Consider the following 25,849-nt stretch of genomic DNA (forward strand, 5'->3'; position numbering starts at 1 on the left):
ATTTTGCTGCTAATCTACAGGCAGCTAAAGGGACAGCCCAAGGCCGGACAGACCTTCATACAGCGCAGAAGTACCACGGTGAAGGGGAGGAGAACTCCGCAGGGGTGCTGTAAAAATAATGTGCATGAGGAAATCCTATGATCAATAATTTACACTGCTATAATTACACACATCTGTCACATCGCAAGGAGCGAGAGACAGAAGCGGTGTGTAATTCAGCTCTGTAAAATATTAAAAGCTTCTTGTTATTGTAGGCGAGGCGCTCTGGTTAAATTGGGTTAGTAACAGACATAAGTGGGCCATTTCACCATCACAAAAAGATTGACGCCATTTGAAAGATAGTTTGGTAGTAGTGTTTCTGTAAGTCAATTGGTTGTTCTTAGAGAACACACATAATGATAAAATAAAACCGAGCATACCTTGAATGCACTCTAAGGCACTTTGGATAAAATCGTCTGGCAATTGAATAAATGTTAATGTAATGTAGTGCTCAACTGATTATAGATTTTGCAGTGAATGATGTCAAAACTGATATCTATGATATATTGCAGAGAGACATTTGAATGATATAATACTGATAGAGCTCAGGAAACTTTTTATTTGTCAGCATGTATTGAAACCAATTCATTCCAATGCTTGTTTAATTGCAAGGCAAGTTTATTTGTATAGCAGATTTCATACACAATGGTATTTCAAAGTGCTTTACATAAAAATAATTAAAATAATCATCTAAAATAGAAAAGAATTGGGCTGTCAAACAATTAATCGGGATTAATCGCAACCAGAATAAAAGTTTGTGTTTAGGTCATTGATGTCGGTGTACTGTGCTAATTCATTTTGTATTTATGAACACATACACATAAACGCATTTAAAGAAAGCTATAACATGTAACAATTAGTAAACATTTATTTACAATTTCAATTATTGGTAAATATAAATGAATACATTTAAATATTTCCTAAATATTTTGACAAGTATGTGTACGTTTTGTGTTGATAAATACAAAATTAATCTCCACTGAACACAGATATATATTATGTAAACACAAACTTTTATTCTGGATGTGATTAATCGCGATTAATCGTTTGACAACCCTAATAAAAAAAATTTTTTTGACTGAAAATATTAACTGAATATAGTTATATATATTCAGTTATATATAACTGAAATATTTTTGAACTGATGCTATAATTCATGTAAAACTTAAGTATTGTATTGTTTAAGAAATATTTTATAGTTGTTTTCTTTGTAGTATTCAAGATTTGTAAACAGTGCATCTTTTGTATTATTTTGACAACTTTGTCCTACTTACATTTCCTGCTAATAAATAGAAATAAATGACATATTTCTTTGGAATTCAGGAGAAATTGCCTACCTAAACACATACCTAGAACTATTAAATTTAGAAAAAATGGAAATAATTTTGGAGTGGTCCTCTTAAAATATATTTTTTGGCCTGAAAGCATAGACATATTTAAATTATTGGCACCCTAAATAGAGTTTTTCAATACCAACTATTATTCAATTAACAATGTGAGCATAAAAATTGAAACATTCCTAAACTGATGATCCATGTTATCCCAGCATGATGTTTCAAAGAAGATGGAAATCTGACCTTGAACAAAGAAGTTAACAAAGTTTCATAAAACTGGAGTGGAGAATCCCTAATATTCTTAATATCACATTTTCTTAATTTTTTTATGTATAAACTGAATTTCGAATCCTAATGTGCTACATGTGGACAAACGTATTTATATCAATTGACATGTGCACAATATTTACTCATAATTCACTAAAATCTCAACCCTGCATCTGTTTTTTATGTCTATAATTTCAAAACCGTTTCAAATCTGCCACACAACCAGCCTGACATAACTAACTACTCTCTTTAAAATCATTATAATAATTGCATGCAAGATGGTTTTCCAGCAATCTGAAGCTTTAAACATTTGAGCTTGACACTTCTCAATATGTATTCATTCACTGGCACTATTGAAGGAACCAAATGTCCCACATAAACACACATAAACATCCAATCACGCCATTAAAGCAAACAAACGCAAACACTCACATGCACACAATCTGTACAAACAGAACTTTTACCCCGTGGCAAAATGTGTGTACGCTTGCGTTCGTAAGTGAAAGCTTGCCGTATGATTGCTTTTCTGCTAAAATGATTCACATAGCCGGGCAGGTCGCTGCTTGCGTTGGGTAATCTCTGATGTTTATCTAATACCTGTTTCTTTACTTGAACAAACAGACAAAACACTATTGTGTAACACACTTCATTCAAGCTATCATAACAATGACCAACACAAAAGCCTTACGGAGCATTCCACCACAATTCACAGCTCACACACACACACAAGTTGTCCAAACAAAGAATTTGTGGGAAAATACAAATCGATCTGCGATTCTACTGTATGTAAAGCATACAAAGCAGGTGCATGTCGATTGAAGAAAGCGTGTAAATATCTTCATTGTATCTTTAGCAATGAGAACACAGTTCAAAATGACCAACACAAACGGACACACAAAAGCCTCCCCAGATCGAACAAAGTCCTTCATAACCTTGAGCCAAACAAAACTCTTCCGTCTTACCCGGTCTTCGCTATTCCTCCTCAGCGTTCCCCCCGGCAGCTTGAGAAACAGCCTGCGGGACCTGCCGGGCGTTACGGCCGCCTGGACCACCATAGGTGTGCGTCCCGGTGTCTGTCCCGTGAGCGTCCTGCGTCTGCTGTCCCGCCACAGACAGACGGGTTCTTCCTCTCTTTCGCAGCGTCTCCACGGCTCCCTCCAATTTCCAAGCCTGCTTTTCTTTCTTCCCCGTGTCACCCCGAGCGTTCACACACTCGTTGCCTCGGCTTTCTGTGAGTTTTAGTGAGGGGCTGTCTTTAGTATGTTCCTGTTCGGATGTCAGCCCATACTGTGAAGGGTTTCATACCGTTGCCTGACGAAGAGCGTGCGTGAGTGTTTCACTTCACGAGAGAGAGACGTGGGAGGGAGATTGCTCTCTCTCTCTCTCTCTCTCTCTCTCTCCTCTGCGTCACTCGCTGTAAGTAGCCATGGAATGGCTTGTGCTCCAGATACGTCAGGCTTGCTTCCTCCAGTCAAACTCAATCCAGGTCAGAGGATTGATATGAGTATTATCACATACACACACACGTGAGAACATGTTTAAACGTATGTATGATTGCATGGCTCAACGCACAGGAATGAACTTCTGTTCATGCCCGTGTGTGTGTGCAAAATATCCCGTCTCTCTAAACAGAATATCTGATGTTTTGCCATCTGCTGTTCAGATTAGCTATAAATCCTATGGCTGCTTTCACCAGACAGTACACACACACACACACACACAGAGAGACAAAGGGAAAATACCCTCAAGCTGCCAACAAGATTACACACTAGGGATTGTTGCATGTGTGTGTATGTGAAACATTATCGCCTATATGTCCTAACAGGGAGCAGGTCTTGCAGAAAAAAAGCACTAAACGCCTGTCTGTCCTTCTCTGCTCTTCAGAACTAAATGAAGTAAGCAGAACACCACAAGCCGGTCTGAGGAGACTGCAATTTGTCCCTCGTTTCTATGCAGCTGCTCAGGTTGCTAGGGGTCCTGGGTAGTTGCTAGGTCACTGAATCTTGCCTCGGACCAAAAGTCCTTTATAATTCTCTGGACCTTAAATATGGCTTTGCTTGCCGCTTAATCATTTCATCACATTTTCCAAGACAGGAGGAAGACGTTTTCCATGGGAACCTCTAAAGCCTTTCCGACCCCTGAGAATTAATAAATAAATACCCATCAGCACCACATCCTGTTAGTCACCGCATGTGTTTTACACGCTATGTCCCATGGTTGGGTCGAATGTTTACAAAGCCAACCATTGGGTTAGTAACCTAAAACTGAAGGGATGTCATCCATTTCACCGGCAGTGAGATTTACAGAAAGATCATGTTCATTTAAGAACACACAACTGCATAGAGAGCAAAAGAGCGAGGGAGAGAGATTTCCTCGCTCTAATCCTTTCTAAGCATCATTCATTCAGTAGCTGGCCTAGATTAGGAATATTAAAAACTGCTTCTATTTATACCCCGCTGGTAGAAGCCCACTGTCGGAGAACTGGCTTTCTGGCTTTTTTTTCGGGCAGAATTTAGAGAATTGATTTATTCAGCAAAGTGTTGGCCGGCCCCCCTCCTTCACCAAACAGGCTATTACCTCCTGTGTAACAGTGACATCTATAATACAATTTGAGGGTGGAGAGAACGCCTGGGGGTATAAACACACACACACAGAGCCTTACACGTGAGCACATTTTCCAACATAACAGGCAATTTTAGCAAAGGTCTGAACATGTTCCCATTGCCCCACGTTCCATACACATGTGTTCCCTGTAAATAAACCTGCCACATGCTTGCCGTTAGGCTAAATGACTTTAACCAAAATAATAACACAAATAAACTCTCTAAACACCCTCAATAACACAAGCGAGATGAGAGTGTATACTGCAGGGGATGGGGGGTGGTTAGGTGGTTGTAATGAAGTTCTGGAGAACTGCAGGGGTCTTACTGTTCACACTGCACCTTATAATCTCAGCCTACGGCACTGCGAGATGCTGCAGTTTGTGAGGACGTTATCTAAAACGAGATTCGTGATTTAGCATAATTATGGCAAAACAAGACACACACGTCCCTCCGCACCAACACTGTTGTGTTTCTCAAGGTTCTCAAGAATTGAATACAGTATAAAGTCCTACTTTGGTACGAATGGAAGATGTTTGGATGGAGGGAAAAAGATGTTGTAATAGTTATCGTGGGAAAGGGTGGGGCTGAAACACAGAGTGGTACACGAATGGGAAAAAATGCAAGTGCAGGCAGCTTTGATTTGCTGGCTAGGAACAATACACTTTGGTAAGGACAAGTATTGATATGTATTAACGTCAATAAAATGTCAAGTTTATTTCTAAAGCGATTTCGACAATTTTGCATTGTTGCCAAGCAGCTTTACAGTAAATACATAATTAGTTGACGAATATCCTACATGTGCTATGTGTGAAAGCAATATATCTATTTTATCCTATTTTATATTATCAATATAAATATTGATAATATAAAATAATTAATAAATAACATTTGTTTTCTAGACACATATATTTGTCTAGGTATATTTGTCTTCTACTCGCATATTAATACCAAAAGTTTCAAATTATACATATTTAAAAAAAACAGTTATCTCAAAAAGACATTATGAAATATATAATATACTGTATATAAAATGCATACAATACATGAAAATTACAATTTTAGTCAATGAAATGCACAAGCCAAGTTCAAAAAGTCAGCCGATTGTTGAGCTGTTCAGACTACATGACTTGCTCTCTTTGAAGTCTGGAGTCTTTAAGTTGTTAATGTGTTCACAGTACGTGACACTATGTAAATTATCTGCAACAGTAGGTGACACACAACACAAGCTGTGAACAATTCTGTCACCCAGCGACGTTTTGTTACAATAAAAACGAGAGAAGTGGAGCGGAAAATGACGAAAAACATGCAACACGGGAATTATTTATGTAAAAATGGACGTCGGAAAGAAATTTGGGCCTCAAGCTGTTCACTTGATGATCTGCTCGGAAAGCCTAGAAAAAGGATATGGGTGAAGGAACGGATCAGCATACGGACGCAGTTCCGGTGACCTCAACCCATGGCCTGCTGTCATTGGCTGTTGCTAGTCGCGTCACTTGACATCACATGATGTCGAGACGGACGACAGCTCCAGATATTTATCATGCTAGATATTTCTCTACCGTCTGCGATGCATCAGGGATCCATTTTGATGAGTCGTTTACTAGTTCACACATGGTTGGCGAGCGCTGAACGCACGCTCATCGCACGCTGTTTTGCAGCCGATCACAGCCCGACCTATCTGCGAGCTCAAAACTTGCAAATCGGGCTTTAAATCATGTAAAATCACAGAACAAAATAGTTTTTTACAATCAGACTATTAAATTATTAGTGATAGAATTTGTATATAGTTTTTAAAACAAAATCTGCTTATAATAAAAAGACGTTTGTTAATAGAAAATGTAAGAAAGTAATTGAATTGTATTGTTATACTACAATTACATCAAATCTGAACAATTTCAGTATTTAATCTAAGAAAAAAGGCTTTTCATGTGTTTTTTGGGGGGTCTTGTCAAATAAAATAAGTGACTTCTGCTGGCTTTGTTTCTCCAAACAGTTGGTAGCATGACCTTTATTTCAGGCTACGTCTACATAGTATGAACTACATAGAATCTAATCTCAAAAGATCTTGTTTTCCATGACATGGCCCCTTTAAGTATCAATCTGACCGAATCAATTGGGACGATATATGATGGGAGTTTCCTCCCTCACATTGAAAAACATCTTACATAACCCATGCACGCTCGACACGAAAGGCTTATTCTTCACAACTCCAACTGAACCCCACCAGAGTAAGTCAGAAAGCAGGAGAGAGCGTCCTGTTCCAAGTGACACATCTGAATACTGGGGGCTGTTGCTATGTATGAGAAACATGAAAGAAAGAACCTGGAGTTTCTTCAGGTTGAAACACTGGAACAATGCGTGAGGTGCATTTACAAAAGATATCACTCAGGAACACTGAAGCGCTGCCAAGCACAAAGAGGCAAAGCCAAACAAACACACACTCTCACACACAATGGCACTTTATACTGTGACCGCTTTTTACCCTGTCCTGTTACAATTGGTAGACTCACATGTACACACACACACACCACAGTGCAGTTTTGTGTGTGAGACGAAGAGGCAATAAAATGGAGTCATGGCCAGATTTGCTCTTTCCAATACCCCATTGTTTCCATGGTGACCGGTGACAAACTACTGCCCATGCCCTATATCCACAGAATGACTAAATCACATACACACACACGTGAACATACTCTTCAAAGGTAAAGTGTGTAACCTCAGCTCGATATACAGAGAATGCGTAAACCATTCACAGGTTTATTTGATCCAAAAATGTAAAAACCATGACGTACTGTAATTGAAATCTCTTTATTTGAGCATCTCCAATTTGTGTTTACGCTCATTCACACTGATCCAACAAATTCCAGCTTTGGAAATTTAGTAATAAATAAAAAATAATCTCCAATATTTATTTAATGATTATACATAAGCTTCTATGATTTAAAGGGGATATTAATATATCGTTGATGTCTGTTGGAAACCTCATGCCCAAGAGTACCAGGATACAGAATAAACAGTGTATTTTGAAAAATAATTAAACACCTTGCTGTTCTACTTGACAAGCTCTTATTTATACTTTTTGTTTGTTAAATATTTGCAAAACATTACGGTGACCAATAGTAATGATTTATGATTCAAATTAAATACAAAAAAATTAAATAATAAAATAAAATCACAAAATATTAATATACAAGGGTTCTTGTATATTAGAAACAAGCCACAACTGATTATTATTTATTAAAAACTGTTTTTTAGATTTTTTTATAAGAATTATTAAAGAATAAAATCTCCATTGGTTCTATTTTAAAAGAGCCTATAAGCACAGTCATATTAAACAAATTAATGTGAATTGGAGCAGCGTGCACCATTTTTTCATTATTTACTTCTGAAAGATTTCATGACAGAACATACAGCAAGCAATCACAGATACAGGCCTTTCATGTCAGACACTAGTTTCAAGAGTAAAATTAATCGTTTCCAAAAATGACTCCATCCGGAGATTAAAATGAAGGGATCGTAAGAGGGCTGGTATAAATAATCAGATCTTTGTTCTTAGATTTCCTGTTTAAGCTGCAGGATCTTGCTTGTGAGAGACTTGTGTCTCACTGCCATGTGTTGTTCGGCTCTCTGCTCTTAGTTTGTCTGGTGTTTTGGTTGCTAGAGTGTTATTGCCAAGCTCTGTGTGGTAGATTGCACCCCTAAATATCTCATTCTTTGTCTAATGTGTTTTTTAGTGTTTTATCATATGATGGGAGACAATCGTAAGTTTAACAGTTGGGGTTTGTTCAAAGCATTGTATCAGCATATAAATTTTAATATTATTACCACTACACTCTTAAAAAGGATGTACACCCAAAATGTTTAATTCTGTCATCATTTAGTCACCCCTTTGTCATTTTAAACCTGTATGACTTTCTTACTTCCGCAGAGCACAAAAGAAGATATTTATTAAAATGTTGTTAACTGGCCCCCATTCGTTTGGATAGGCTTTGTGTGCATACAATAGAAGTGAATGTGGTACAGTGCTTTTCGGTTACCAACTTTCTTTTAAATATTGTCTTTTGTGTCCTGGAAAGAAAGAAAGTCATACAGGTTTGAAATGACAAGTGGGAGAGTTAATAATAACAGAATTTTCAATGTTTGTGGGAACTTTCACTTTAATATTAACACATTATGTGTTATTTTTACTATTGTTTTAACACAACTATTTTATGCACACAAAGATATGCATGTGTGCACATAACCACATGCAACCATACATTCAAATGCACAAAAATATGCACGACATAAACTTGCAAATATACAATGTATGTGCAGCATGATGAAAATGGCCACACGCACCTACACTAACATACACCCACAGTGTAAAACACCCAAGAATCTGTGAGTTCTGCCACTCAGATGAGATGACTGAATTATTGACAACGGTAAAACTTCAACATCATCACCACCGCGTTCTCAATCAGAAGCTGGAATAGATGGGAGAGGCACCACATACAAAAATGGAGAAATTAAAAGAATTGAATTTGACTTACAAACACGTCCATTAGCATGTGCTCCAGTGTCATCTCCAGGTCATCGAGCCGCGCTGCCAGAGTCATGTCGAGTTCTCACTTGCAAACCTAACTCAACATAAACTGATATAAACTCAACCACAACCTTAAAAGAACCTCTATCAGACGTTCACATGAGGTTTCTTGAGGTTGCTTATATAAAAGTACATTCTACCTCTCTGGAAGTGAGATTTCGTCTTTTCTACAGGAAAAATGTGTTTATTTTTCTCTTTACAAGTCTATCTATAAAGTTTCTATACTGCAGGTAAAATACACATCCAGAGGTTTCCCGAAGATGCACCATCCATAACAAAAAATGCTGACACTTTAAAAATCCTTTGGGATAAACTTGCGTCTTTTCATTTAAGGATTGAAGAAGATGCAAACGAAAGGTTATTCCACCAACGGTCTTCCCAACAGTCAAGAGATTCTGGATCCCCAGCGCTCACAATCTCCCCATGCATTGCTCTCCATGCTTTGCTCTGGTATGAGTCTTTGGCTCAGTTCTTGAAAGACTCCACACCACGACACTTAAACAACTGTCTCACAAACTTCCTCAAGCCGTACACACTCTCTCAAGACATCAGATAAGAACAGAATGAGCTACAACCCTTCATAACATGACTATTGAAGATGACCGTCTGTGTGTGGGGTACTCTGTGTCCGCCTTTTCCTAGGGGCAGTGGACCCACAGAAGATTTCATTGTGCAGTGGAACCCATGAGTATGATGAGGACCCGAGAGAGTGTCTGTGTCTAATGCCCGTCTCATTCACACGGGTCCTCTGATCAATGCGGCTTTGTGTTGCCCATTAATGAAGGGCCAAGAATGTCCCCCGGCCACAAAACAAGGCAATGCAAGGGATGGAGGAAAAGAGGGGAAAGAGTGCCTTACGTGTTCACAGCTAATTATTCGTCTAATGCGATATGATGCGATCGGCGCTCTCAATGTGAGGTAGATGCTCTCGCAGTGAGCCGAAATATGTGTTCATCTGCGTGTCTGTGGGGTGAGATAGATAAAGACGGAGGGGTATGATTATAAATAGCAGGATGTGACTCCGTTTGAGTCAGAGTTTAAAGTTTAGCCAGGACTGCAGAGAACATGTTTACAGATGTTAACAGCTGTTGGAGACTGAGCGTGTGTGTGTTATTAGCTCACCTTGTGCATATGTGAAGCCGTAAAACTTCCCGATGTCGTGCCGACCATATGCTGATTCAGTGATCAAACAAAAAGTATGCACTCATGCATGCTTTAAAATGTTAAAGCTTCATTTGAAATAACCTTCTGCTTCAAGTAAAATGATTAAAGCAACTATAATTTTTCATGGGGGTGTTGAAGAGCTTCTTCTTATGGAACTAAAGGCTACGGAAACACATCCATCTCCTAGTATAGTGGAAACATATTTACTCAAAGTGATGTTTGGGTTAAAACCCACCAGGCTGTGTGTTCTTTTTTACTAAAATAATAAAAACTGTGCTAGATTGTGATTAAGAACTTGAAAAGATCAAGTCCAAGTCATGTGATTTTTAACCGTTTCTAATTGCACACAAATGCCGTTACGAGGGGCGATAAATCAGTAGAATGAGTAAACGCTTTTTTTATACTTATGGAAGTTTAGTGTGTCAGTGTGGTCTTATGAGTGAGAGGACCTTTTGAAGAACTTCCACACACTGTGATGTCACTATGAACTAACCAATAAACAACAAACTGATGGGATGACATTAAACTGCATAAAACTGACCTGTAACGTTTACGAGTGCTCTTTGATCTACTGTATGACCTATGTGAAGATAACAGATTCACACACACAGCTAAAATGATGACACATTTCATTGATCTATCGATGATCCCTTGACCTCAAGATTTATTCCGGGAAATAATGAACTTTGACCTCATGGGTCAGATGATGATCAGTTGAGATCAACATCCAAGTGTGTTGAATGTGCATAATGAAATATTTTTCAAAACATAATTTCTCATCATCTAAAATCACATTCTTTTCTAATAAAGAAGGGCTGTTCAATATTATGTAACAATATACATAGAAAGGGGTGTCTAAACTAAACCCATGGGCTCAGATGTAAATCTACAGTATCATTAATATTCACACATCGATGAGTCGTAATAACTGAACTTTTGATTAAACGTTCATTACACTGTCAATGTTTTTGCTGTAGTTATGCAGGTATTTGCCAGAAACTTATGGTAGATTTATCTAATTTATTGGCAACAGTTTGTTTTATGATAAATGAATATTAAACATTAACAAGTCTTTATCTTTACAGAAAAATAAAATAAAAAACAGCCTCATGCAAAGCATTCTGGAAACCAGAAATCCACATTTACATTTTTACATTTAGCAGACACTTCAGTGACTAAATCTACAAAAGTAAATGTGGATTTCTGGTTCCCAGAATGCTTTGCATGAGGCTGTTACTTCATCATGTTCAGTTTATCTTTCTAATTTTGGTTCCCAAAATGCTTTGCACGAGACTGTTATTTTATCATAAAGGTTTTTCTAATTTCGGTTCCCAAAATGTTTTGCATGAGGCTGTTTTAGTTTCTTTCTGTGAGGATAAAGACTTGTTAATGTTTAATGATCATTTATCCTTGAACAAACTGTTGACAGTTAATTACATAAATGTTAATCTACAGTAAATTACTGGCAAAATGGGGCCAGAAATAATGTAATGTCTACAGATTTTTTTACAGTGTATATTCCCATGAAAAAATGATCTGCATCATTTTATTGCTGAAGGCCAAATTTCATTTCAAACTACTGTACTTATATTTTGCATATATTTTTTAATTCAGTTAAACAGAACATACACGATGTCATCAAAAACATGAAGGCCCGGTTTCACATCCAGACTATGCCTTAACTAAGTTCATTTAAGGGACTTTATGGATTTTTAAAATGCCTTGGAAAAAACATTTCTGTGAAACCGGGCATACAATTCGAATTACAGAAAAATATATAAATTTGTTCTATATAAATTTGCTTATTTGATTATCAACTTAAAAATGGTGTATAACATCACATTTCCTCTTATAATTTCATGGCATTCAAAAAAACTGCATAAGCTGGTTTCTAAATATTTTGATGCTGGTTTGTGCTGATTTAAACAGGTCATGTGCTGGTGCTTAGTTGGTTTAAGCTGTTCCTGAGCTGGTTTTAGCTGGTGAGGAACCAGCACATGACCAGCTCAAATCAGCACCTGACCAGCTTAAACCAGAACGAACCAGCAAACGAGCATCAAAACATACCTAACACAGCATATGCTGTTTTTTCAACAGGGTTGTTCTTTTCTAATCCTAAAACTTTGGGATTTTTATCAAAAAATAAAGTGAAATTTCCAGTGTGGTCTCAAACTTTGAATGTTCATCTTCCCTTCTAATGTTGCATGGTGGCTCAAGCACTGCCAACACGTTACCTCTATTTAACAAACATGCTCATTTTAGACCCCGCCAACTTAATTGAATTTGCTAATGCATAACAGTAAAATGTCTTCTTACCTTAAATGGGAACATTGTAAAATGGAGTTTTTTGGCTCGGAAGACACTTCTCTTCACTGCCACATGATTTATTGACTCAAAGTTCCTGCCGTTCATTTTCAGTGTCACAGTCTGGATCCCAACCGGAGCACATTTTTTGATTACACGCAGCCACCTGACAGACATCCAAAGAGTTCTGACCTTCTTCTGACTCTCAAAGTCCATTCAGTAACAAATTAATTTCACAACCCATTCTGGTTCCTGAGCGAAACTGAGCCAGACTATTCAAAGCACATGCAAACATGACCCACAGTCTCTCTCACACGCTCTCTGAGGCTTAACACAGACACAAGAGAAAGACTTAGTGCTGCTGATCCATTTTAGTCCTGACCTAAAGCCTCTTTTCTTCAATGACAAACATCAGTTCCCTGATCTGCTGGGAGATCGGTCACCTTAAAGTTTCTATGATAATCAGGTCCCTCGATAACCTTCCTTTAAAGAAAGTCTGTAGGTTTTTTCAGGCCAAAATTGAATAAGTAACAGCATAAAAACACATGTCTGTGGGACAACCCGTGTGGTATTAGTTACAAACCAAAGTTTAACAGTTTTAAACCAAGCAATCGTAATTCCTGCCTCAAGGCAGGAATACACTACAAGACTTTTAAAATCTTAACAGATTTTTTAAAAACTAGACATCATACACTTGCCGAACGTTTGCATAGAAAACAACACATGATAAAATCTGCAGACTGGCGCAGACTTTGTGCAACAACTCCTGACTGAAAATCTGGGCAATAGTCTTGTAGTGTATTCCAGCCATTCGCAAACACCAAGCGTCATGGCTCCACGTCCAGTATCAATCAAGCTTCTGACTTCTGATCTTTACGCTCAAACACATGCTCTCCCGCTGCCATTGTCCTGACATCACATAGATTACTTTTCTCCATCTGTTTAACACCAGCCTGTCCCACGTGGTTGGGTAGGTGGGGCAGTGTTTACATTGGCACATTAACAGACACTTTACACATTTTGCCAACAAAGATCTCACTGTTTTCACCCAGATCTGCTTCAACATGTCGAATGTCAACACAAAGCACAATGAAGGCAGACTGGAATATGATTCTTGAAGATTTGCTCGCTCTTTGTATTTAAACTATTTTGTCTCTGACTTTTAGCCATAAATATTTCATGTTTTTTTTAAATGCATACATTCACATGGCACATGAAAAATGTGAGAAAAATCAAGGTTATTACATAAAGAATATGTAAATATTTTCATTCGTAAATACAAAAATTACTCTGGTGTTGCTTAAAAAAAGATATTATGAACGATATTATGAAAGATAGAATGACATTTCTTTGCAGGATTTGAGGTCTAAAAAATACTTTGATTTGGAATAGTTTTTATGAAGCTCACTGGTTTATTTAGTTTTAATAAAGACATAAGGACCCGATTCTCAATCTAAAACCATACTGTATCTCTTATCCCGCTATGTTTCTCTCTCCATCAGTTTGAATGTTAAACAACAGGATTATCCTGAAGTCCACTTTAATCCCATAAATAGAGTTTAGGTCAAGAGACTACACCAAAGATGACCAGGACTTCATTTGTCTTAAGGGCTCTTACCCACTCTTATCACAAGCTATTGGAAACGGTTTATGCAACGATACTTAAAGGAACAGTTCACCTTCAAAAGGTGGACTATCGGAGCCCTTTTTGAGCCAACACATGAAGACATATGTTTGAACTAAAATGGCGGTAACTCATGAATTCTTTGGAATACAGATTTACGGTTGGTCTCGTTTGAAAAAAGAAAAGTAGCTGATTATTGCTAAAAAAAAGAAATCACACACGCAAAAAAATTAAAGGTATGTTGTTAGGTTAATTGTAAAAAATAAATAAAAATATTTTTGTTTTTCTTTGATAAAAAAACACATAAAAAAATATGGGTCGCAAAAGGATAACAAAAAATTGAAGCACACTCTTTGTAAAAAAGAATAAATTACTCTCCCTACATAAATTATAAAAAAAAAACACCACCGAAATCTGTATTCTAGACTCTTAGACCTTTCCAATGATATATAGTTTGTCATGATTCGATTAGAAATTACAAGCACAATATTGACGCAAATTTAGGTGTCCCGTATACGGAACGGATGACAGTTAACACTAACATTCACATTTTAATTTCTCCACCAAACAAAGATACTACTATAGCACAGGAAACCTTTGTGACCTCTACTGAAGCAGGTTGGACAGTATCTACCTGCATGTCAGAAGCACATCATCTCTGTGTCTCCTAACCATCATTCTCTGCTGTCTTCTATCTGATTCAGCTCTGGCCTACAGTACATACTCTCAGACACACATACATAGAGGCATATGCCCACACACCATTACCGGTAGCCTGGGCATGAAATTTTCTGATAAAGATGCAGTAGTGTGAGTCACGAGTCAGCTTTTTTGGCCTACTTAACTCAGCTATAATTCAAAGGGATTCAGGAACACACCCACGCTTCTTCAGGATACTGCAAAGATGCTCATTTTGGGTAAAGGCTTTATGAGGATTCTGGGTATTAAAGTCACAGCTCACATCCTCCCACAGGAGATCCTGAGATTACTAAAGCGAACATCAGATTCTTCTGGTGCATGCTATGTCTTTCTTCAGAAGAACATCTTGTTTTACATCCTGGAACATACAGTACACACAACCTAGATGTCATATGCTTACTTTCTAAAAAAAAAATTACATTAAAGTGAAATCACTTCCAAATATAACCTGAAATTGAACAGTTTATATAAAGTCAAATGTGCAGTAGAATATAACTGAAAGTGATGTGCAATGTCAATTCACACATAGTGTGGACTGTGAAGACAAATGTCACCAGTCATTTACACTTCACAGATCACATACTTATCACTGCAAACAACAGAAAATCCAAAACAATTTACTTCGCACAATTAAAAGTCAAATGGTAATTTGATGACAAAATAAAGCAGTATAGTCCAAAACGTCCTTTTCACTTTTCATAGAAATGATACACAATTGACTGCATGACTGCACAGCTGTAAGAGAGCGATGGAGTGTGTGTGCGTTTGTGTGCTCATCCGGTCTTTAACTCTTACATCCAAGTGATATTCTGAATCACATAAATTAATTTCACGGATGAGGTGAGCTAAAGATCCACTACAGTGTTCATAATCCCTCTACACGTGTGTGACTTCAGCTATAAAACTACAATGAGAAACCGAAGCTGATATTTAAATATTCAATCCTTACCACTGTCTTTGAGTCACTAGTGAGCATATTCAAACAGAAAATACATTTAATTTCATCCGTCTGGATCAATCAGACTGTTGTCACGTCACATTGAGCTAAAGTCTTTCTCAATCTGATCTGTCAATGTCTCTTATGTGCACTTGAAGGTCCGATGTGTAGTTATTTTAGAGTATTTATTGACATACATGCAATATAAATTAAAAAACCTGTCTTCAGACGTGTATAAAAACCTCACATAATGAAGTTTTATGTTTTCCTTACTTCAGAATGAGCTATTTCTATCTACATACAATGCGGGTGCCCTTGCATGGAATTCACAATGTTGTAGCTACAATAGCCCTAAACGGACAAACTGCTCTAGCGCGTTTTGTAAATACGTTTTTTCCTTCGGCAAAGCAGAAACATGACGACATCTTTGTTTTGTGGGAGCCGCTGTAGTGTTTAGAAAGGAAGGGGGAGGGGTGGAGTAAGCCTTTGGATGGAATTCGCAACCTCACCACCAGATGTCGCTACAATATATACACTGGACGTTTAACTAGACCAAAACCCTAAAGCACTTTATATTTATTTGTTTGTTTTTAAAAAGTACTGGTAGTAATATTATAGCACTTTTTTATGCAAAATGCTTGTGATGTTTCTCATTTGTGGATTAAAGCCTTAAATAGATGACAATGCAAAGTGTTCTTTTATTTCATTTAACCTGCTCACATAAGAGGAACCTTAGAGGAACTGATATGAACCTAACTTCCTTAACTATGTGCACGCAACAGATTTCATTTTTGTGTGAGAAATGTATGTGGAGCATACGGCCTAAACTACCAGGTGTGCTTACTGTTTACATACAAAGACGGACTACTTGTCACATGCTAAATTTGCAATACTTAGTATTTAATGCTAAACTTTAGCCTTAAATATCACATTACAGCAGTTTGAAGTTATAGCTGCATTTAGTTACATTATGCCATTTCTATTTTCCCTGCTCATAATATTCCTCTGTTGTCTGATGTTGATCACAAAATAAGACCAAATTAGACCTAAACAGTTTCAACAAATGAAATTTCCTAAATCACACTTAATAAGCTCTCCCTATTCTTCATGAGTATTTACTCAATAACTTTTAATCAAAGTCACTGAGTGCAGCTGTGACAAGTCAGAGGAGACCCGGCCCTCCTGGCTGAGATTGGTTTCTACCAAGGTTTTTTTCTCCATTTGTTTATCATTGGAGTTTGGGTTCCTTGCCACAGGGCAGTGTTGGCTTGCTCACCGGGAGACTGCATTTATTAGATATTATTTACTAGAATGATCTTGGTTGTTCTATGAACACCACGCACTGTGCTGTGTTTTACCTTTTCTGTTTTTCTTATTTTTCCCTGTAAAGCTGCTTTGGAACAATGCACATTGTGAAAAGCGCTTTATAAATAAATTGAATTGAATTACATTTGTCCGATAGCAATCTGACTCTTTAAAAACTTCTGACCATATACAAGCTACAGAATAATTATGAGAATTATTATAAACACGGTTAAATAGTGATTTTCACAGAATAATAATTACAGGAACACAAGAACAAAGTTATTTGGCACGTGTGTAAAAAGAACGCACAAGTATCAATGCATTGAAAGAAAACAACTGTTTTGAACATTTAAATACCATCTTTATCCAATTATGTGATGTTACATATAATCAACACTTGCAATTCCAGTTTAACTCGGGTAAAAAATCAATCCCACTGCTGTTGCATTTCACCCAGTAATTACAGATTCCAGGAAAAACTTTAATATGCTTCTGTATCAAACTTTTGTGCAATATGCCCCACAGCAAAGTGTAATCATTTTTTTGTGGTTTTGTTTCCCAGCATAACTGTTTACAGATTCTCAAACCTCATTTTATGTAAGATAAACTGCTCGCTGAATATTATGGCAATGCACATGTGAAATACAGTGAAATGCCTCCAATAATCTGGTATTCATGTTGCAAATTGTATGGAACAAAATGGCCGTAAGGTAAGACTATTCACCATATATTTAGTTTTTAGCACTAGGCATTCCCCATCAACTTATTTACATATAATGTGTGTTTATGTATATATAAATACAGTAAATCAAAGTTGAATATATATACACATACCATTCAATCTTCAATTCCCTTAAACTCGCCACGCTATCAACGATGTGAATACAGAAGCCCAGTCTGTGGCCTCACACAAACCCATCATAAAACTGTCTGATGTCATTTCATACAGTCACATCAATACAGGCTGGACTCCGCCCACAATACCTCATTATCCCACTCGGCACTCCTCTCTCTACATCTGTCCTTCTCTCTTGGGCTTAATGAGCAGGTTCAGGTGTGTGTGTGTGTGTGTGTGAGAGAGGGGGGATGGTGTCCATTAGGGTCTTCCTTCAAATCTGTGCCGAGCTGTCCAAACGGAGGTAATAAAAGACTGTACCGCATATCAAATGCTAACGTTTCATCCACAGCCATGCCTTAAGGCCTCAGAGAGAGGGAGAGATTTTTTCTTAAAACAGATTCAAAAGCCCATAACTTACCCTCATGTCATCCAAACTGCATGTGATTTCTTTTCAATTAAAATGCTGTCTTAAGTATCTGGGATGAGGTTGAACACAATTCATCTCTGGGTTATCGTTTCCTTGAAATCTCTTAAGAAACTTTTTTTACGGCTTTTATAATGATGTCAAAGACATCTGTGTTTCTGGCCGTCCTTTGAGCTCGACAGTGGATTTACTTTTAATCCTTAGTTGTCGTTTTTGTGTCAGAAGAAAGAAAATGAGAGAGAAGAAGAGAGACAGAGATAGAAAAAGAAAGAAAGCGAGACTGAGTTAAAACCAGCCATGAAAATGTCAACATGCGTCACATGAGCGGCCTGGACTTGCCTTGCATTACCATATTTCAATTTCAATGAGTCTCCCTGTAGACCAGCGGGGTGTCCCATCTGAAAATGACACCCCCAGGGACCTGCCAATCAAATCTCCAGGTGATCTGTATCACAGTGACGCACAACAACCCTGCAGGCGACGAACACACGGGCGCACGTTATAGAGTAACAAGCAATGAGCAATATGCTGAATAAAAACCAGAGTGCATGAACCTGCTCCCAGACACAAAGAGCGATCTGGAGAAGGGGGCGTGTCTAATGCATCCCACCCCCTCACCATCATCTATAATAAAATCTTACCTAATCCCCTTGATTTACACATACACATTGTATTAAAAACCCTGTAAAATGACAGTGTTTACCAGGAAAATTAGAAACAATATTAACCTTAACTAGTGTGATGAAATAAAAAAAAATCAGCACTGGATAATTTGATACTGGGATGATAATTCACAAAACGACAATAAAAAATATATCGATAAACTGATTTTTATTTTTAACAAGATGATAAAGTAAAATGCAAATTTCGGGCTCGGACGGCACCATTCAATACTTAAAGCGGAGTAAATTGAGAATCACTGTAATAAGGAATGAGGATACACACAACTGAGATGTAAATAGGCAGACACAGGAAACCACCAAAATATTATGAAATAAAAAATCCCAATGAATTTAAACTATTAAAAAAAATGTTTTTGCCTTTCAGCCTAAAGATGTTTATAAACTAGAAAGCTCCAAAACATTGACGAAATTTACATTTACAAGATATAAGTATTCAAAACATTCACTCGTTCACTTCCGCCAAAACATATCTATGATTTTTAAGACATCATTTGGCACTTGGCAAGCCGTGAGGTAAACAAAACACTAGACTATTTGAATAGGGGTGGGGCCACTCAATATGTCCCACTCTAACTTCCTCTTTCAGGGGAAATGCATCAACAAAGCTTTGCATTTTAAGGGACTTTGGTACTACATCAGCTACTGCTCCGGTTGTACAGAGGGATTGTTTTGCATGAATCATTATGAGCTAAACTGATGCGTCTGTGTGTGTATGTGTGTGTTATTAATCACGGCGTTACTCACAAACATATGCTACACCCTGACAGCTGCACCAGGACAGAGAGGGCATCAATTACACACACACTACTGCTTATCCCTTTAGCCTCTTGATTTTTAAGTGCGCCCCCACCTCGCGCACACACAAACCCGCTCAATGTGATTTATGAGGGTGTGTCTGGGTTGGACCTTCTATAAAACTCATGTTTAAGGGTTAATGAATAAAACAAAAGTCATTGCCAGAGACCCGGCCTACACATCTCCTGTCTCCCTCTCTCTCTCTCTCTCTCTCTCCCACACATATGCACGCTTAGCATCAAAGATTAAAATGATAGATGAGATATTAGTTTGTGTGTGTGTGTGTATAGAGTAATCTTCTAGTGACCGGTGGGTGTGCGCGTTCTCCATTTTTAAAACATATAAATGACTTCTACAGCTCGCATACTGCTTTAAATGAAGACAGAGGTTTCATCATTGCATAAATAAGTGTTTATACTGAATTCTCAGTGGTGGTTAATCTCCGGGGGGTCATCAGTCAGCCGACCATGCCTCTGACCTTCACCAGCAATTTAAGGACAAACTCAAGTTGGGTTCAGTCAGGGTGGATGAACATCTCTGTGCACTGAAAATGGATCAGAAAATGAGCTAAACTGGCTCAGGATTAACACGCCCCTGTCTAAAATTAATACACTTTTAAAGGGTTCAAAAACTGGTGAGGATATTCAGTACATACTATATTATAAAAAAATTCAACTTGAAAACTCAAAAGCTTCCTTAAAGTCAAATCAAACGGGCTTTACAAGTCACTTGAAAAGAAATTGTATTGAACTGGCCTTAAAAAAGGCTGAAATTGGTAAAGCTATTTATATTTTTTGGAGTGAGATTACGGGATAGGAGAGAAGGGAATGAGAGGTGGGAAAGGGCCACAAACCCAGTCCACTGGACCAGATAGAAAATAACAATAAAGTCATTCCATTTGTTTTAACCTAAAAATTAAAGCAGTTTTTAAACAAAGTTTTGAAATTATAATAAAATAAAACTGTGCTATATCCATCATCATGACCTTACTACTGTACACATTGTGTTTCTGCATGTGGCTTCCAGTTACAAAGGGCAAACAATTCATAAAACAATATGCCCTGCATATCAGGGCAAACAATTCATAAAATACTACTTCAAGAATAATACTGTACAAGTATGACTTTATGCAATTTTAAAGATACCTAGCGTGTCAAAGTCTGGCAACCCTGTGTTCATCTCACAGCGCCATCTCCTGGCCACTCACACAGTCACATTGAATGTAGGTCATATTCCGTCATTAGTGGTTAGTTTTCATGCAGCTAAAATCAGTAACTACACTCCTCAGTGCTTATTCAACTATTAATAACATCTCGCATTGTGCCAGCATCCAGAGTCAGCCAACTGTACCCCGCAGCATGTGTTTGTCTAAAGCTCTGCTCAGGGCAAGGACTAGAAATGTTATTATATATTATTATAATATTACCATCCACTGCCAAGGTAAAGTTTAAATGCGAAAGATGATAATAAAACAGAAAAACAGACTATTTTCGTTCCTTCTCTACAAAATTAACCTGATTTTCAGGCATAAATTCCCACATCTCGCTTTACACAGAAGCACCAGACAAATATGACGGAGTGCACCTGCCACATTAGCTCTCACATCAGGTGCAGAGGATTATGGGTTGGGATTAAAGACACAGGCTATGTCCTAACAGAGTCCTCCCAAATGCATGTCTGGGAAAGACACAAATTGTTTCTTGTTGACAGGAATGAGATTAACTGAGGAACACATGGAGACTTATGCTTAAGTGGCCTGAATTGTCTCCCTCAAAGAAAAAGACTCTCCTCTAGAGGTTTGGAGATCTCAACGTCAAGCACTGCGTGAATACCAAACTCTCCAAAAAAAGTCAGTGATCTGAAAAAGGATGTTACATGCTATTTTAAGCATTCTGACTTCTTTACACTGTTAAACGCGCTGGCTTCTCAAGCTTAACATGGTCAACTTGTCATAAAAGCAGTTGAACGTATGACGTAGTATTTCTGAGGTCGATTCACTCCGCCAGGGTTCATACAGGTTTCGGAACGTTTTTTCCGAACATGGCTTCCCGTTTCGTAACAAGAGTTCTTAGTCTCTTATTGGACAATTCTCCAGGAAAAGCATGCCCACGCGTCATCTGGGGGCGAAAGATCACGCCCATGCGTCAACCAGCCAGTTGAGAAAGTCAATGCCCCTTCACCTGGCTGACGGAAGTCTAGCTGTGTTTGTTTGCTCACTGCATATCGGTGATATATCATTTAAATGGTGAATATAACACTGGATTCGAGATTGTTTGAAACTGAAAGATGGTGTGGTCCCAGCGCTCAAAGATACCGGAAATGAACTACACGTGGTAAGTCAAACTAAGTCATATGTCTGTGTATTGTTGGAAATCAGCGTGTATGTCCATAATATAAACAACACGAACTTATAGTGAATCAATGCCATGATGTATTGTGTGCTCGTGCTGTAGTTCACCCCCCCCTCCAGGGACTCGTCTTTTTCTGGAAATAATCGTACAGCTGTATAAAAAACTTTTATAAATTTGATCAAACTAAATACTCTTCGAAGAAACAAAGTATGAAATTCTCCTGTATACTATAGGTACTCAAGATTAATATGAGACTGGCAGAAACTGCGTATGTTACCTCATCTTTAATACGTCCATTTCTCATTAAATTCCCCCAAGGTCAAGTTTGAAAGCAACCTCTGAGCAGTACAAATTTCCTCCGGGATGCCTTGCAGGCCTGACAGGGGGGAAAAAGGACCTCGCAGCCCCAAAGACATTTACATTTGGTTTCCAGGGGTTTGGTCTGATTTAATTTGTTTTGCAATTGAATTTCCAGTCGGTAATCCTAATGGTGGGGAACTGCACGGACGGATCAATGCTTTAACGCTTTTGTTTCTCTAGTGAATCTGATGTTAATGTAGTCTAAGAAAAATATGACGGAAATAGGTCAGCACAGAAGATGTGAGGATGTTTGTGTTGGAGAGTGTGTGTGACTCTGATGTCAGAACACAGGAAACTGTGTGTGGTTGTGTTCTTTTTGTGTTCCTAAAATAGTGGGATAAATTCAGGAAGATATAGCCCAAGTGGTAATGCTCGCAGGGACATGGGAGAAACACACACATGCACATAAAGAAAAGAGATGCACTCAGTTACTCATTAAGTCGGAGGTATTCTGAGTTGCTGAATGTGGGTCACTCTCATTAAACAGAATTACAAGCTAAATGTATCTTTATGGTCTTTAGAGGCACCCGTGACTGCTGTGTTAATATAGAAAACAAAAGCACTGATCCAGATGTGAAAGTGAGGCAAACTGAGTTGACCCAGTTCTGTTGGTCCATTATAAACCAGCGTTCTCTCTAGAAGATGCCCAGCAGCCAGAAACAACATTTGACATGCAGGACTATAACTACACTCAATGGAGGACGGATGTTTAATAAGACTTCTTTGCTTAGGAAAGCATCACTATTACTTCTTATCAAACTTATTTTAACAAACCGCCATCATTTAATATCATTTACTAATGTTTAATACGATTAAAGTGTAAATCTGTGGTGTCAAATATAGGATGAAATCGCTGTCCACTGGAGCTCTCATTAAAATCATCTCTCTCATTCAATGTTATACAATACTGCAAAAAGGGCGAGAGACATTAAGAAAGAATAAGAGAGAGAGAGAGAGAGAGAGAGAGAAAGGAGAGGATTTAACTATCCTCTTTTAGTTAAGCTAATGGCGCATCAAATACCTTTCTTGCATTCTGCAGATAAGCTAACCACACACACACACGTTGGGTTGCGTTTGTGTTTTATGTGTCTTTCCATATACATAAGGACTTTTATACAGTACAAATTCTATCCCCTACCCCTCACACTACCCCTAAAACTAGCATCCGCCCCAGACATATCTTTATTCTTTTACAAACAAAATAAAATATATTTAATAATTAGTTTTCCTCATGGGGACCAAAAATGTCAAAACAAATTACTTCTATTGTTGTCTTCGTAGGGACGTTTGGTCCCCACACCGTATGGTTTACCAGGAACACATACTCGCAAACAAAATTTGCGAATAAAGAGAAAGACAGAGAGAGTGAAAGAGAGACAGAAGGACGGGGGTCTTTTCTCTTCAGTTGGTAAACGTTGAGGTACTCATCCCTCCAGTCGAGCAGAACAAGACAAACATGTGGCATGCTCACTGACAGGCAGTGATGAAATTAAAATCCGTTTCCCATGCAGACACAGGCCAGGACATTTTCTTATTTACTTAACTGAATTTAAATGAAAAAACACACCACATCCATTAGGGGGAAGAAACATAAAAGCCTTCTGTCAGGAGACATTTCACAGCACATTAAAGTCATACTATTGTTTTGGAAAATATTTTTCTGCTAAAGCAGACGAGATGAAGTGTTTGCAAGCCGGCGACATATCACAGCATACATTAAGGAATAAACACTTTTTTAATGGTATTTGCTAAAGCATCACTTTTACTATTGATCAAACTTGGTGATGGTTGTACTTGTCTAAAAAAGAGTGTCACAACATCTTAAGAAAGATGTGATACAAATTCAGCAAAAGCAAAGAAAGTGAATTGCATATCGCTGCTGTACTTCTGAAACCTTGCATCTCTATATTTCGTGATTTTATGTTTTGCAATAAATCATTATTGTTAGTCACCCTTTATGTGTTCAACTTTTGGAAATATCAAACCAATAAAAAGTATTAAAAGTGCTCCTCAATTTTAACACAGCTTTTAATCTTTTAAAAAGTACAGTGTTTTATGGACATCCAAGGTTTCGGAAGGACAGCAACAATATCAGTCCTATTAAATCTCAGAGGGACCATGAGCATCAAACCATCAGCTCCCAATGTTAACCCACATATGGCCGGTCAGCTCAGAGGACTCTTGACTATTCATAAATCAAAACACTTCACACAAATCAGCAAAATGAAGATGCACTAGAGTACAGCAGAAGGTGAGCGAGAGAGACATGGTGAGAGGTTGTCTGATGATAAATGAGCAGTGTTTAGGAGGTCCTGACACCACCCGAATCCTGCACCTCTAATCAAGGCACAGGGAAATCTATTGAGATGAGGTGTGTGCGCTCTGATAAGCAGTTTCACTAATGGCCGTCTCAGAGGGCATCAGCTCTGCTGTTTGGTTGATAGGACGCATCAGCAGTGACATTCCTCTGCTGTTAAAGAGAATCACAATGCATAAAAACATCCGATGCAGACTGCTTTGAGAGAAGATGATGATGTCAGTGAGACGCACACAAACATGTACCGTGTTGAATGTATGATTAAATGAGTGGCACCCGTCGCACCGCGGCCCTCAAATCATCAACCCGCTGCGCAAAATTGCAGATCAGATGATGATGATGGCAACCCATCAGCCTGCTTGCTGTTTCTATGACAACTGCTGGAGTCGCAGGGCTATGGCAGGAAATATTGGTGCTACGGTCTGACGCTTGATGAGGAAGATCACAAGAGTCATAATGGAACAGAGGAAGGAGCCGCTGGACTATTACTGCACACACACAAGCACGCACAGGCAGTGATGATAGGTGAATTGAAAGGAACCTCGGAATGGCGTAAATTACATTGATTCTTTGCATCAATCGGGATAGAATGGACAGCAAAAAAGGAGAAGAGGAGAATAGAAAGAAGAGAGGAGAAGAGAGGAAAAGAGGGCAGAGACGAGAAAGGAAAAGAGAGAGGAGAGCAAAGCAGATGAAGGAGAGAGGAGAACAGAAGAAGAGAAAAGGAGAATTTGATTTTTAATCTTTTTATTTATTTTTTTAATTTTAACTTTAAATTTAAGTAATATGAATATAGAAAAAATAAATACAGTATTAATAATAACAACACAAAATTAAGAGACCAATTCATTTGACTATTTGTGATCCTGGATCACAAAACCAGTCTAAAGTAGCACGTGAACATTTTCAGTAAAAGCCAAAAATACATTGTATGGGTCAAAATTATAGATTTTTCTTTTATTCCAAAAATAATTAGGATATTGTTCCATTAAGATATTAAGTGGGGCATAGTAGTAATATGGGTGTAAACTTCCTACCTTAAATATATAAAAACTTTATTTTTGTGAGTGGATGACCTGCAACAGCGCCTCTGATTTGGCAATTTTCTCAATATTTTGACTTTTTTTACTCTCATATTCCAGAGATTTAAACGGTTGTATCTCCGCTATTTATAGTCATATCCTAACAACCCATACAGCTTTATTCTTCAGCTTTCA

The 25,849-nt window shown here is 37.9% G+C and overlaps 1 protein-coding gene across 4 annotated transcripts in view; it reads right to left on the bottom strand.

The window, feature by feature from the left end:
* The window catches only part of frmd4a (FERM domain containing 4A), a 114,093-nt gene that overhangs the window by 58,298 nt on the left and 29,946 nt on the right, over nucleotides 1–25,849 (bottom strand). For 2 of the 4 annotated variants that reach the window (XM_056765774.1, XM_056765773.1), the window contains exon 1: nucleotides 2,603–2,997. The exons of the other annotated variants lie outside the window; for them this stretch is intronic. In XM_056765774.1, the coding sequence (XP_056621752.1) occupies nucleotides 2,603–2,695 (93 nt within the window). In that variant the 5' untranslated portion in view covers nucleotides 2,696–2,997. Of the gene's footprint in view, nucleotides 1–2,602; nucleotides 2,998–25,849 lie in introns of those variants that run through there. 4 annotated transcript variants of the gene reach the window in all.

Source organism: Triplophysa dalaica, chromosome 14 (assembly GCF_015846415.1).
Source record: "Triplophysa dalaica isolate WHDGS20190420 chromosome 14, ASM1584641v1, whole genome shotgun sequence".
NCBI classification, from domain to species: Eukaryota; Metazoa; Chordata; class Actinopteri; order Cypriniformes; family Nemacheilidae; genus Triplophysa; species Triplophysa dalaica.